This window comes from Bos grunniens, chromosome 1 (genome assembly GCF_055505025.1).
Source record: "Bos grunniens cultivar Pamir isolate PY7600 chromosome 1, Bosgru_T2T1.0, whole genome shotgun sequence".
Classification (NCBI taxonomy): domain Eukaryota; kingdom Metazoa; phylum Chordata; class Mammalia; order Artiodactyla; family Bovidae; genus Bos; species Bos grunniens.
This window is the reverse complement of record NC_141165.1, coordinates 153986942-154002004: the sequence shown is the minus strand read 5'-3', so window position 1 is coordinate 154002004 and position 15063 is coordinate 153986942. Positions and strand designations below refer to the sequence as shown.

The window sequence follows — 15063 nt, the reverse complement described above, 5'->3', positions numbered from 1 at the left end:
CAACACCCTAAGCCCCTGATGTGGACACGACAGATGGAGCTCATTCAGGATGCTCCTTCTGCTTAAGTCAGAACCCTCTATCTCCTCCTGAGCGTCCCTCCCATGTGTGCAAACCACCATCAACCTGTGCCCAGGGAAGGAATCGGGGAAGACGGAGTGCTGTCTCCATTTCCCAGACCTTCCCTGGAAAGTGCGCAGTGGAAGGGGCAGACCAGACTCTGACGCCTGGTAGCTAGAAGTGAGGTGGCAACCATCTCTCTCCACTGCCCACCCTATAGAGGAAGCGCCTGAGCTCAGGGACAGAACCCACCCGGCCAGAGAAGTCACCTCTTAGAATGGGATTGAGTGGATTCTAAGGCTCTGCTTTCTCCCAAATGCGCAGCAATAAACGGTGGGTCCCTTAAATTATGGTATTTCCCCAAAGTGGAGAACCAAGCAACCTTTGAGAGAACAAGGCGATATGTGAACGGCTGGTACGGAAAAATCTTCAAGACACGCTGCAAAGTGAAAAAATAAAGCAAAGTGCAGAACTTCCACAAGCAAAGAAAGGCTGAAACACATGGATTTGCTGGGATGCTGTAGCAGGTTAAATTGTATTCCCACCAAAGACATGTCCAAGTGCTAACCCCCAGTAGCTATGAATGCGACCTATTTGGACATAAGGTCTTTGCAGATGATATCAAATTGAGGATCTTGAGATAAGATCATCCTGGGTTCGGAATGGGCCCTAAATCTTAGTTCCCCAGCCCTTGGCAGTGAGAGCATGGAATCCCAACCACTAGACCACCAGGAAGTTCCCAGGGAGGGAGCTTTTTTTTTTTTTAAAGAGAAAGCGAGACTTTAAAGAATTATTTATTTTTGCCTGAGCTGGGTATCCATTGTCACAGAGCGTGGGCTCTAGAGCCCAGGCTCAGTAGCTGTGGTGCCCCAGCTTAGTTGATCCTCCACACATGGGATCCTCCCAGACCAGGATCAAACCCATGCCCCCTACATTTGCAGGTAGATTCTTTTTCTTTTTAAGCCCCCCCTTTAAAAAAATTACTTATTTTTAATTGGAGGATAATTACTTTACAATGTTGTGTTGGTGTCTGCCATACATCAACATAAATCAGCCATAGGTATACGTTCGGGTGTCCCTCGTAGCTCATCTTGTAAAGAATCCACCTGCAATGTGGGAGATCTTGGTTTGATTCCTTGGTTGGGAAGATCCCCTGGAGAAGGGATAGGCTACCCACTCCAGTATTCTTGGGCTTCCCTGGTGGCTCAGACAGTAAAGAATCCGTCTGCAATGTGTCAGACCTGGGTTCAATCCCTGGGTTGGGAAGATCCCCTGGAGAAGAGCATGGCAACCCACTCCAGTATTCTTGCCTGGACAACCCCCATGGACAGCGGAGCCTGGCAGGATGCAGTTCCTGGCCTCCCAAAGAGTTGGACACGGCTGAGCAACTAAGCACAGCTCAGCATACCTAGGTTCCCTCCCCCTGAACCTCCCTCCCACCTCCCCACCCTCCATCCCACCCCTCCAGGCTGTCGCAAGGTGCCAGGATGAGCTCCCCGTGCTATAGAGCAATTTCCTGTTAACTCTCTATTTGCATATGGTAATGTATGTATTCAGTGCTGTTTTCTCAATCGTCCCACCCACTCCTTTCCCTGCTGTGCCCATAAGTCCACAATTCTCTTCATCTGCATCTCTATTCCTGCTCTGCAAATAGATTCATCAGTGCCATTTCCCTAGATTTCATACATATGCATTAATATATGACATTTACTTTTTTTCTTTCTGACTTACATCACTCTGTATAATAGGCTCTATGTTCATCTACCTCACTAGAACTGACTTTGTTCCTTTTCATGGCTGAGTAATACTCCATTGTGTGTATGTTTCACAACTTTTTTATCCACTCATCCATTGACAGACATCTAAGTTGCTTCCACGTCCTAACTATTTTAAATAGTGCTGGCAGGCAGATTCTTACCCAGTGAGCCACCAGGGAAGTCCAAGAGGGACCTTTGAGACACACAGAGAGAAGACATGTGAAAACGGAAGCAGAGGTTGGAATTATGTTGCCACACACCAAAGAACATTTGGGGCTACCATAAGCTGATAGAGGCAAGGAACGATGTTCCCCTAGAGACTTCATAGGGAGTGAAGCCCTGACGACATCTTATATTTAGACTTCTGGCCTCCAGAACATGTGAGACAATAAATTTGTGCTGTTTTAAGCCACTAAATTTGTGGTCATTGTTTATGGCAGCCCTGGGAAACAAATACTGATGCTAACTGATAAGAATATTTTTAGAAGTTAATTTAGATTTTATTGAATACAAGATCAACATAAGAATAATCAACAAATAATTATTTTTCTGGAGTTGAGCTGGAGGAGTTGCTTGTATATTTTTGAGATTAGTTGTTTGTTGGTTGCTTCATTTGCTATTATTTTTAATATTAAATTAAAATAAATTAAAATTATTTAAAAAATTAAAATTAAATTAAAATTTAAAATAATTAAAATAAAATAAAATAAATTAAAATAAAATACCCAGTAAATTTACTTACAAATTTAAGTAAAGATTTGATAAATGAAGGTATATATTAAGTTTATGGATTGGAAGGCTCAGGAATGTAAAGATATCATGTGTGCGTGCTAAGTCACTTCAGTCGAGTCCCATTCTTTGTGACCCCACGGACGGAGCACAACAGGCTCCTCTGGCCATGGGGATTCTCCAGGCAAGAACACTGGAGTGGGGTGCCATGCCCTCCTCTAGGGGATCTTCCCAACCCAGGGATCGAACCCAAGTCTCTTATGTCTCCTGCATTGGCAGGCAGGTTCTTTACCACTATCACCACCTGGGAAACCTGCAAAGATATCAGTTCTCTCCAAATGGATTAATGCAGTCACAATGTAGGTTACATGAAACCACAATCAAAATCTATGTAGATACTTGTGAAAAGTGTTAAGTTGATTCTAAAATATGTGTGAAAGTTCAAACACCCAGGAACAGCCAAAACCATCCTAAGGAACTACAAAACAGCTAGAACACTAGCCCTCCCTGGACAAGCAAGACTTGGACTCCCTGGACAGCAGGACTTTTTACCAAGCTAGTCATTAAAATAGTGTGTTATCAGCAAAAAGACAGCCAAACAGACCAATGGAACAGAATAGAGCATCCAGCAGCAGAACCACATATCAAAGAACACTTTTGTTTTTGATTTATAACAAAAGATTTGCACCATGAAACAGAGGGGAAATGGGGGCTTTTCAATAGATGGTTCGTGGTCAGTTAGCTATCCGTGGGGAAAAGTATTTCTCTTGCCAGCCTCCTCACACCGTACAAAGAAATCAATTCCAGATCAGGTTTAAGTGATAACAATAACAATTTTGGAAATGCAACCGGGGAATGTCTTCATGACATTGGAGTCAGCAATTCAAGACACATAAAACAACAACCATTGTAGAAAATATTGATTTACTAGATTTCACCAAAGTAGAGAGCTTCTGTTCATCAAAGACACTGTTAACTATTTAGGGACTTCCCTGGTGGGCCAGTGGGTAAGAATCCGGCTGCCATCACAGGGGACACGGGTTCAGTCCACGGTCTGGGAAGATCCCACATGCCGAGGAGCAACTAAACACGTGCGTCAGAACAACTGAGTCTGTGATCCAGCGCCTGTGCTCCACAACAAGAGAAACCAGGGTGGTGAGAAGCCTGCACACTGCAACCAGAGAGCAGCTCCTGCTCATCACTCACAACTAGAGAAAGCCCAGGCACAGCAACAGAGACCTAGGCAGCCAAAAGTAAAGAAATAAAAAATTTATAAGACCCCTACTAATTTAACAAGAGCAAAAGTCAACCCAAAGGAAACAATGAGTAAGAGTCTTGAACAGGCAGGCATATCGTAGAAGAGCCTATTCTAAGAAGCAGTGAAAATAAATAATATCAATAAAAAAATAACTTTGCGGTAATTTGTTATGGCAACCCTGGGGAACTAACATAGATGGCCAAGACATTTTGGAAACAAGTTTAGATCTGAAATTCCCTGTCACGGATCTGCTGCTGAGATCACAGCCAGAAGACTTTCAGTTAGGTAAAAAAATAAAGTAAAATAAGTGAAAATTAATCACTAGTGGTAAAGAATGTGCCCGCCTATGCAGGAGACTCAGGTTTCAAGCCTGGGTCATGAGGATCCCCTGAAGGAGGGCATGGCAACCCACCCCGGTATTCTTGCCAGGAGAATCCCATGGACAGAGGAGCCTGGCAGGCTATAGTCCACGGGGTCACAAAGAGTTGGACACGACTGAGCGGCTCGGCACACATACTGTTTACCCAAAGATATGAACAAGAATGTTCATAGCCACATTGTTAGTAATTACTCAAAAATGAAACCACCCAGATGTCTGATAACAAGAGGATGAATAAATTACCATATCTTCATATGATGAAACGCTAGCTAAGAATGAAATGAAAGCAGAACAACTCTAAGCAAAACCAAATTGCAGAGGGAAAGAGACCCAGCTCAGAAGAAGACAAGTATAAGATATTTAAGCACTAACCAACCTATGGCATTAGAATTAGAGTAGAGGGGAGGAGGTGGCATTGGGAGGAAGCCTGAAGATCTTGCTAAGGACCCCTTTCTTGCCCTGGGGTGTGGTTACGTTCACGTGTCCATTTGTGATCATTCATCGGACTGTACATTTCTGGTGTCTGTGTGTAAGGTATATCTTCATGTATGTATCTTAGATAGCAATTAACATTTTCTTTTAAAGTGTTTTATCCAATACAAATTAATTTGCAAAAAACTTTAGAAAAGACCAGAAAAGCACAGACATTCAAACACATAACAAATTTCAAAGGCTTGGAAAAAATGTTGCTTTTGGAGGAGGTTACTTTACTGACAAACGTCCATCTAGTCAAAACTATGGTTTTTCCAGTAGTCATGTATGGATGTGAGAGTTGGACTATTAAAGAAAGCTGAGCACTGAAGAGTTGATGCTTTTGAACTGTGCTGTTGGAGAAGACTCTTGAGAGTTCCTTGGACTGCAAGGAGGTCAAACCAGTCAATCCTAAAAGAAATGAGTCCTGAATATTCATTGAAAGGATACCGAAACTGATGTTCCAATATTTTAACCACCTGATGTGAATGAAGAACTGACTCATTGGAAAAGACCCTGATGCTGGGAAAGATTGAAGGCGGGAGAAGGGAATGAAAGAGGAGGAGATGGTTAGATGGCATCACCAACTTGATGGACATGAGTTTGATTAAGCTCCAGGAGTTGGTGATGGACAGGGAGGCCTGGCGTGCTGCAGTCCATGGGGTCACAAAGAGTCGGAAATGACTGAGCGACTGAACTGAACTGACGGAAGGAAGTAGAAATGAAAAGGCAGTGTGATTTTTTTAAGAGAAATGTCTGATTACACCCCTTTCTTTGTCTTTTCCTTCTTGCTATGCAACTTTAGGGAATAGAAGCTCTTTCAATGGGGAGAGAGGAGGGGTGGGAGAGAAGGAGAGAAAGGAAATATGGGGAGAAAAGGTGAGCGGGAGATATAGGAATCAGGAAGAACATCTCTTGCACCTCCTCAAACCCGAGTCCTTTGGCTACCAGGCATCATTTTACCAGTCAGTCTCTTAACCACCATGCTTGCTGAGTTGGGCAATGAGGAGGCTGGATCCAGCCACAAACAAACACCCCCAAGAGGGGAAGTAAGCACTTCCAGAAAGAACCGTTAGGGGCTCCCAAAAGTGGAGCTGGCGTGTTCCTTCCGCTCTGGCTACTGCTGCTCTGGCAGGAGCCCTGCCTCTCCACATCAGCCTGGGGCCCCAGCCCCCAGCGGGGAAGAAGGCAGGCAACAGGCTCAGCCCCGGGGCCAGCAGGCTGCATGCTGGGCTGTGAAAACTCCTGCCCAGGAGGGTTCTGCTGAGGTGAGGCCCCGCCAAGACCACAGCCCGAAGGCCCCTGCAGAGGGCAGAGGGGGCCAGCCCAGCTACAGCCGCAAGCCGGGGATCTCGTCATTTCCTCCTCGTCCACCATCACCTCTTCTGCTTCCTTTATATTATCTGACCTTGCCTCCACTAGAATGTTAGTTCTGTGGGTCCACAGGCCTCATGGTGAGGCTTTTCCATCAGCTGGATCCTGAGCACCTAGAACAGCGCTGCAGGCATCGTAGCGGCTCAGTAGATGTGTACTCAAGAAATGTGAATAAACGCAACACAGTACACACACACTTTCAAATAGGCTCAGATCTTCAGGTCACTCTCCAAGTTCACCCGGGCGCTTTTCTGGCCTGCTCTGTACCAGGAGGTGGGCTCCCTGCCAACACCACCCAGGCCCTCTTGGCAGGTGGCTGCTGTCACTGCAGCAGTAAAGGAAACCCCAGGAGCGCAGAGGGTGGGGGCTAGTTGTTCTCCTCCCCTTGACCAGGCGACACACTTCCTGCCCTCCCTCCAGGCCCAGAGAGGGAACTGTGTCCTCTCTCATCAGCATCTGGGAACCACACCCCACCACCATCCTACCCCACTCCCATCCTTGGTCCTTCCCTCATCCCTCCATGACTCAGGAAGCTGAACCTTCATGACAGTCTCTCCATCTACACCATTCGGGATGAAGTGTTGCTGGAATCCCGACTGATAAACCAGGCAACTCTCCTATTCAACGTGTTTGTTGCTGTTTAGTTGCTAAGTCGTGTCGGACTCCTTCACGACCCCATGGACTGTAGCCTGCCAGGCTCCTCTGTCCATGATCTCCCAGGCAAGAATACTGGCGTGGGGTTGCCATTTCAATCTGTTGGACTGGCCAAAAAGTTTGTTTGGATTTTCCATAACATCTTACAGAAAAGCACAAAGTTTTTGGCTAACTCAATACGCGTTAGGGTATCTTTTATATATATGCAGTGTGAGCATGAATTTTCTTTCTCTTTTTCTTTAAACATTTTTTTAAATTTTGCGACTCTAGTTTTGAATCATGCTCTGTTAATGTCATACAAACTAAAAGCGCCTTGTTTCTACATTGTGGTTGTATGTGTGTGTGTTTGCCATCCAGGGAAAACTTTTATTATAATTGTGTAAAATTTAGAGCTGTCTAAAAAAAAAAGTCTTCAACAAGACAGAAAAGCTTCAAAAAATGACAAAATAAGAAAAAATTTGTTGCAAAATGCTAACTCTTCAAAATTAACCTATGAATTTAGGACTAACCTAATAAAAATATGTTAAGCTTGAATTGAGTGTCATGTAGGGTTTTTTCCCAATTGTTTTTAAAAAACTTAATCAAAATTTCTTCAGATAAATGTTACTTGTACAGACTTCTAATAATATTCATGGCATACAAAACCATCTTTATTGTTTTAAGCATATCCGTGTTAAACTTCAGTGATGATCAGAATAATAATGGGCCTTTTTATTTAAATCAAAATTCTATGGCAATACGTATTCTAATGCGTGTGTCTGTGCTAAGTCACTTCAGTTGTGTCTGACTCTGTGTGACCCTGTGGACTGCAGCTGGCCAGGCTCCTCTGTCCAGGGGATTCTCCAGGCAAGAAGACTGGAGCGGGTTGCCATGCCCTCCTCCAGGGGGTCTTCCTGACCCAGGGATCCAACCTGCATCTCCTGCACTGCAGGTGGTTTCTCTACTGCTGAGCCACCAGGGAAGTTCAATATAATCATAAGAATTATGTTAAGAATATATGAAGAAAAGGAATAAATAAGAATTATATTACATAAATCTTTATTTTAAAATACTAGAATATCTCCTTGAATAAGAGCCATTGTGGCATCAGTTAAATATTAGTCGCTAAACTAAAAAGAGAGACGTTAAAATTAAAGGGAAAGCATATGCAGAAGCTGAGCTGCGGTTATGAGGATTCAGCACCTGCCTTCTGGGGAAGCTGAACCAAACCTGCAGGTGACCTCAGACCCCGGAACCCTCACTGAGTGACCCTCCTGCTCCCTGGGGAGCCTGGTGACCTGGGAGAGGGTGCCCTGACCCTTTGGGGCCTCTGTGGGCTGCGGGTGGAGCAGCAGCAGGAGCACACGGGCCCCTTGGGAAAGGCTGGAACTTGCAGTGGAGCTTGGCCAGCATCTGCCTCGTGTGGTCGCTTTCTCTCCTTAGCTCCCTGAGCCTCCTCTCGGTAGACACAGCTGCCATCCCCAGTGCTTGAGCCCGTTTCTCATGGACACAGATCTGCTTTTGATGGTAGCAGTTGGTGCTCTCCAGTTCTTTGCCCAGCTCCTCCACCATCCTCTTATAGAGGTCACAATCCTCGCTCAAGGATTTCACAGTTTTACACACCCTGGCAAGCTTCTTCTCCATGTCTAAGCAGTGCAGTTCCCTCTCAAGACATTTTTTCTGAAGTTGTGCTACGTGATCTTCAAACGTTTGGGGCAGAACTTGAAGCTGCAGCCTTAGCCGCCGAATCTCTCTTTCCAGCTGTGAATTCTCATCCCACAGAGATGCTTCTTCTGCTTCAAGACTTGATATCTGTCCTGAAAGCTCTTCATTCCTTTGCCTTTCTTCCCACAGTGGTTGGGCTATTTCTTTAGGACTCCAAAGGGACCCACTGAAGTCAGCACCACCGATGACACGTTTCAGATCAGCTTCTGATCGATGGATGGGCGGAGGACCATATTCTGCTTCCTTCTTTCATGGGACCTTGGGGTTCCCAACCTCCACATGATGTCTGAGGGGGTCAAGCAAGGGACTAATCTTCAGCACGTGCTCAGCCATCGGTGTCAGTAGGCTGAGCTTACCATTCAGGACCTGTTCCATCTGTGACTTGGACCGCTCCAACCTTTTATTCTCCTTCATTTTCTGGACTCTCATTTTCCATCTAGCAATTTCTTGGGTGAGCAGAACTGAACCTTCTGGAAAACGAGTGATCTTCTTCGAATCAACCATTTTCTTCTGAGATTCTTCTCCACCCTTCTTTGATGCTTTCGAGATGGGTTTTCCATCAGTCACTTGGGAAAACTGAGGAGGCTGACTCTCTTGTGCCTTTTTCAGAAAGTCAACATTGCCCCGAAATGAGGACTTGCTCTGCATTGCATTCATGCCCAACCAACACAGGGTTTGTAAGCTGGGAGGACTGGCCTCCACCCCAGGGGACCTGAGGACTTCATCAGCTTGTGCCGTTGGTCTAGCATTCCCATCCTCACTACATAGTCCACAGACTTCATTGTGGGCAGAACCCTCTTGGCCCAGCAATTTCGCACTTTTTAAAGTGTATCGCCTCTTCACTATCAAATCTATCATCACACTACGTACCATGGTATTCCAGAGAAAGATAGGGTGATTCAGGACATTGGTCAAGTTTTTTGAAACCACCAGAAGAACACCCTGCAGATGCTCCAGGATCAGCTGGAAAGTGGATCCAGAGGCAGGCAGCAGGCTTTCCATGGCTTCACAGCTCCGCGTCTGAGAGCCAGTGGTCATATGAGCCACAACTGACCGCTCAGAACCCTGTGGAGTGTCCTGTCTCCAAGGTGAGCAATCGCTGTGTAACCAGGGTAGATGAGTTGGGTGGGGGAGGGGGAGGCACCAGCCAGGTTCTAGGAAACAGTTCTCCCTAAGTGCTCTGAAACAGGAAGAGATCTCGTTTATGCAGGTCCTGGGGGAGGTGGCAGGGTCTGATCAGAGCCTGGAGGTGGGCCACTCTAAGCCCCACCTGGACCTACAACAAGCCCAGGGGGTCCAAGCAGGGCCAGGCTGTGTCTTTTTCCATATACAAGAGCACACTGGCGCAGGTGGGTGGAGCTCTGTCCCCAAGCAAAGTCTATTCTCCTCATTTAAAGTTTCTTATGCAGAGAAGCCTGTCCTGCCCCCTAAAGGTCCCAAGGATCTCTCTTTTCTGTGGCTCCCTCTCTCTTTTGTCTGTGGTCACTGTGGACAGACAGGCAGGGCCACCAGATCAAAAGGTATTAATGAAAATTCCAATCCTAACAGCTCAGGAGGAATCAGTTGCAACTGGCAAGGTCTTTGTTTTTTGTTTTTGTTTTTTAATTGGAGGCTAATTACTTTACAATATTGTGGTGGTTTTTGCCATACATTGACATGAATCCGCCACGGGTGTACAAGTGTTCCCCATCCTGAGCCCCCTCCCACCTCCCTCCCCATTCCGTCCCTCAGGGTCATCCCTGTGCACCAGCCCTGAGCACCCTGTCTCATGCATCATTTGCAACTGGCAGGGTCTTATGAGGTCAAAGATTTCCTTTGGCATCAGTTTTGTGCAATCCAAGTGTTCCTGGGAGGGGTGGATAGGGGGAAATGACTCAACTCCAGGAGTGAGACAGGGACTGGAAGTCTTCATTTTCTTCTTTAATCAAAGTGGCCCCAAGGAGTCTCCAATCCACTGAGTCCTCTTCAGAAGTGGGCCTCTGGGGAGGGAGGAGCCCTCCCTCTGGCTGAATTGCCCCCTTTTCTTTCATTAAACCACATCTCACTCGCCTAACATCTCTCTGGAAGACCAGAGAGGGGCCTCAGATTCCCCTTGTGTATCCCTGGGACTCTGTCATGAGCCTCTTGTCCCCAGTCCCTCTGTCCAAGATGGACACAACGGAACTGTCAGCCGAGGCCAGTCTGGGGGTCCTGAGGGGTGTCATAGGGTGTTCAGTTCTCAGGGGCTCCATGGATGGAGAGAGGTGAGGTTCTGATCAGGCTTGGTGATAGAGGGAGGAGAGGGCCAAGTGCTCACAGTGAGTGTTGTTTCAGTTTTAAAATTTTAATTTTAAACTGTTTTTAAAGAGCAGATTGAAGATCAAAGAAAAATTGAGCAGAAAGTACATAGATTTTTACATATATGCCTTTGTCTCCCTGCAAAATGTCCCCTACTATTTATATCTTATGTTGGTGTGGTACATTTGTGCAACTGTGAACCACACTGATTTATTATCATTGACTACAGTCCAGTATTTACATCAGGGTTCACTCCTTGTCCTGTGCAGTTCTGTAAGTTTTGGCAAACGGGTAATGCCTTGTATCCACCAACACAGCATCATCTATAGTAGTGTCACAGCCCTAAAAACCCACTGTACCCCACTTACTCATCCCTCTCTCTCTCCTCTGGAACTGGTAGAAACCACTGATTACTTCCTTGCTCTCAAGTTTGCTTTGTCTGATATTTTTATAGCTACTCTTGGCTTTCTTTTAATTAACGTTAACATGGTATATCTTGCTTCATACTTTTTGTCGTTGTGTAGTTGCTAAGTCATGTCCGACTCTACAGTCCCATGGACTGTAGCCCACCAGACTCCACTATCCATGGAATTTCCCAGGCAAGAACACTGGAGTGGGTGGCCATTTCCTTTTCCCTTCTTCAGGGGATCTTCCTGACCCAGGGATTGAACCCGCATCTCTTGGATTGGCAGGTGAATTCTTAACCACTGAGCCACCAGGAAACCCCTTTACTTTTCATCTAATGCCTTAAAAAAAAAAAAGTATTGATTGATTTGGCTGCGCCGGGTCTTAGTTTCGGCTTGCAGAATGTTTGGTTGCAGCACGTGCACTCTTAGTTGTGACACATGGGATCTGGTTCTCGGACCTGGGACTGAACCTGCGGTCCCTGCATTGCGAGTGCAGAGTCTTAGCCACCGGACCACCAGGGAAGTCCCTCTAATTATGTCTTTAAAGTAGGTTTGATGTAGACCATGTATAGCTGGGTGTTGTTTTTTGATTCACACGGATGATGTCTGTCATTTAATTCATGTATTTGGACCTTAGATTTTAAAATGATTATTGTTATATTTAGACAAATACATTTATTGCTATTTTCTGTTCATTGTCTTTTACTGCATTTTTGGTCTTTCATTCTTTTTTGCCTTCTCTGAGGTTTTCACTGAGCATTTTATAGGATACCATTTTGTCTCCTCTCTTAGCGTATCAATTCTACTTCTTTTTAAAAGGTATTTAGCAGTTGCCCTTGAGTTGCAATATACATTTATAGCTAATCTAGGTCCAACTTCAAACAACATTACACCACTTTATGTGTAGTACAAACACCCCCATAACAGAGCATTCCCAATTCCTCTTTTCCACCTCTTATAACACTGCTGTCACTCATTATCACTTATCCATAAGTTATAATCATATGATACACTGTTGCTGTTATCATTTTGAACAAACCCAGGTCTTCCGCATTTCAGGCAGATTCTTTACCAGCTGAGTCACAAGGAAAGCCCAAGAATACTGGGGTGGGTGGTAACCTATCCCTTCTCCAGCGGATCTTCCCAACCAAGGAATCAAATAAGGGTCTCCTGCATCACAGGCGGATTCTTTACCCATTGAACTATCAGGGAAGCCCGTTAAATCGATCAAGAATTAAAAAATAAAATATTTTATTTTACTTTCATTTATTCTTTCTTAACGCTCTTCCTCTCTTGTGTGGATCTGGGTTTCTAACCTATATCATTTTCCTTCCCTCTGAAGAAATTCTTACAACAATTCTTACGAGGCAGGTAAGTATGCAGTAAGTGGCAGCTGTCATTGAACACGCCAGGCCAAGTGTGGGCAAGACGGCCCGACACACAGCCGACCAGACACCAAGCATATCTTACAGTCTTCAAAGCAAGCGTCTGAGCACGACACGCATAGCCGGTGGCTTCTTTGTGTGGCCCGGCTGTGCGTTTATTAATAAAGCAGGTGTAAACCCCTTTGGCCAGAGGATGAATCAACTCTTAGCAACCACAATAGACTGCTCACATTTCAAGGCAGAACCAACTCAACTCTTTTTCAATGTCTGTTCTTGACACGAGGCACTGAACTCTACCATGACTTTATCTGAAGGCAGCCCAAACTTGGCTTTCTCATAAAAAGCAAAGCCAAAAACATTAAATCAAGAGTTTCTGTGACCACAAAGAGCAGAATATATTCTGTGGGTGGTAATAAGAGGATAAAAGACAGTCAGGGGGACCCAGTCCTGGGATATGATGTGGCAGACTCTGCTGGCTGAATCATTGGTACTCTTTCCAGTTACTTCTTTGCTGGGGAAAAAAAAATAAATGTTTTCCAGGGTGAGTGGCTGGGAGCAGGGGCATGTAGGAACAGTCCCCCCACATGGTGAGTCACAACTGGCTCAGTCTGTCTGGCAATCACCTCCCCCTTGACCAGTGATTGGTCTAAGAGTGAGCATGTGACCAGCAGGGCCGGCCAATGAGACAAAAGGAAGGATCTACTGAGGACTTTTGGAAAAGTTATTTCAGTTCAGTTCAGTCTCTCAGTTGTGTCCGACTCTTTGTGACCAGTGGACTGCAGCATACCAGGCTTCCCTGTCCATCACCAACTCCTGGAGCTTGCTCAAATTCATGTTCATCGAGTTGGTGATGCCATCCAACCATCTCATCCTCTGTTGGGAAAGTTATTTACTTCCTGATCAAAAGTGAGGCAGGGAGAGCTCCTCTTCTACCTTGAGGCATTCACCTTCTCTCTTCCTTCCAGTCATTTGTGGGACATCTCCAGTCCCACGTGCCAAGCTTCAGGAGAACAGCCATGATGTCTTAGTCATAGCTTTACCCCTCCAGTCCCTGATTCAGTTGAGATGAATAAATCATGAGGTATCACAGACCTGTGCAACACATATCTGGGGTTTGAATAAAATTATTCTGCAGCTGAGGTCCTCAGTTGGGGCTGATTTTGCCCCACCCACACCCACACTTAGGAGATGTTTGGCAATGTCTGGAGATGTTTTTGGTTGCCATGACTGGTGGAGGGGACGGAACCTGCTGGCATCTGGTGAAGCGAGGCCAGGGATGCTGCCAAGTGCCCTGCAATGTACAGGGCCAACCTCACAACCAAGAGTGATCCAACCAGAACATCAATAGTGCCCAGGCTGAGAAACTCTCCTCTGTAGACAAATCAACTATTGAGGTTTCCTCTTGATTGTCAAGATGAGATAAATATTTGAAAGCAAATTTCTAAAGGGTGGAATCTTTTTTTAATTGAAGCTCATAATATTGTGCTAGTGTCAAGTGTACAACAAAGTGATATGTGTGTGTGTGTATATATGGAATCTAAAAAGTGATAGAAATGAACTTATTTATAAAACAGAAGGAGTCACAGATGTAGAAGACAAGCTTGCTCTCTCTCTCTCTCTCTCTCTCTCTCTCTCTATATATATATATATATATATGTATCTGTGGCTTCCCGGGTGGCTCAGTGGGTAAAGAATCTGCCTGCAATGCAGCAGACACAGAAGATGCACGTTTGATCCCTGGGTTGGAAAGATCCCCTGAGAGAGGGCATGACAACCCACTCCAGTATTCTTGCCTAGACAGAGGAGTCTGGCAGGCTACAGTCCATGGGTCACAAAGAGTCAGACCCAACTGAAGCAACTGAGCACGCACACACATATGGTCTATAGTATATAGATTATATATATATATATATATATATATATAGTATAATGTGTATCTGTTAATCCTATACTTTTGCTTTTTCCCTCCCCCCCCCCACCTCCCCCTTTGGTAGCCATAAATTTGTTTCTATGTCTGTGAGTCTGTTTTGGTTTTGTAAGTTCATTTGTACTGTTTTTAGATTCCACATATAATTGATATCATACTATACTTGTCTTTGTCTGAGTTACTTCACTTAGTACGATAAAAATCTCTAGGTTCATCCGTGATGCTGCAAATGGCAATAAATCATTCTTTCTTATGGCTGAGTCATATTCCTGAAGGGAGGGATCTTAAGGTACTAGACCCCAGACCGTCGTCACTGATTAGCGTACAAGCCCGCATCAAGAGTTCTTTGTCAGTAGGGAGACCCCGTTCTCTTCACAATTGGCCTATAGCTTCTCAACCGCCTGGCAGCCTCGAACAGCCAGAGGGCTAAGGTTTTTCTTTTTTCTTTTTAATTTTTATTGGCGTATACCTGATTTACAGCGTTGTGTTAGTTTCAGGTGCGTAGTGAAGTGAGTCAGTTATACATATACATGTATCCCTTCTATTTTAGGTTCTTTTTCCACATAGGCCATTACAGAGTACTGAGTAGAGTGCGGTGTGCTATACCATAGGTCCTTATTAGTTATTTACTTTATATATATTCGGAGAAGGCAATGGCACCCCACTCCAGAACTCTTGCCTGG

At 45.1% G+C, this 15063-nt stretch overlaps 1 protein-coding gene across 1 annotated transcript; it reads right to left on the bottom strand.

Moving 5' to 3' along the window:
• Positions 1–7901: 7901 nt before the first annotated feature.
• LOC147380343 (uncharacterized) lies at positions 7902–9422 on the bottom strand. Its single transcript, XM_086415986.1, has 2 exons — positions 8741–9422; positions 7902–8590 (listed from the first exon to the last, which is right to left on the bottom strand). The coding sequence occupies exons 1-2, from the start codon at positions 9420–9422 to the stop codon at positions 7902–7904; spliced, it is 1371 nt and encodes a 456-aa protein (XP_086272112.1).
• Positions 9423–15063: the final 5641 nt, after the last annotated feature.

Excerpts from the sequence above, each read along its gene's own strand:
- LOC147380343 (XM_086415986.1), bottom strand. The coding sequence starts at position 9,422 with ATGACCACTGGCTCTCAGACGCGGAGCTGTGAAGCCATGGAAAGCCTG. Across the intron at positions 8,591-8,740 it reads GATGGAACAGGTCCTGAATG|AAGCTGATCTGAAACGTGTC; the intron begins GTAAGCTCAGCC and ends TCCATCGATCAG.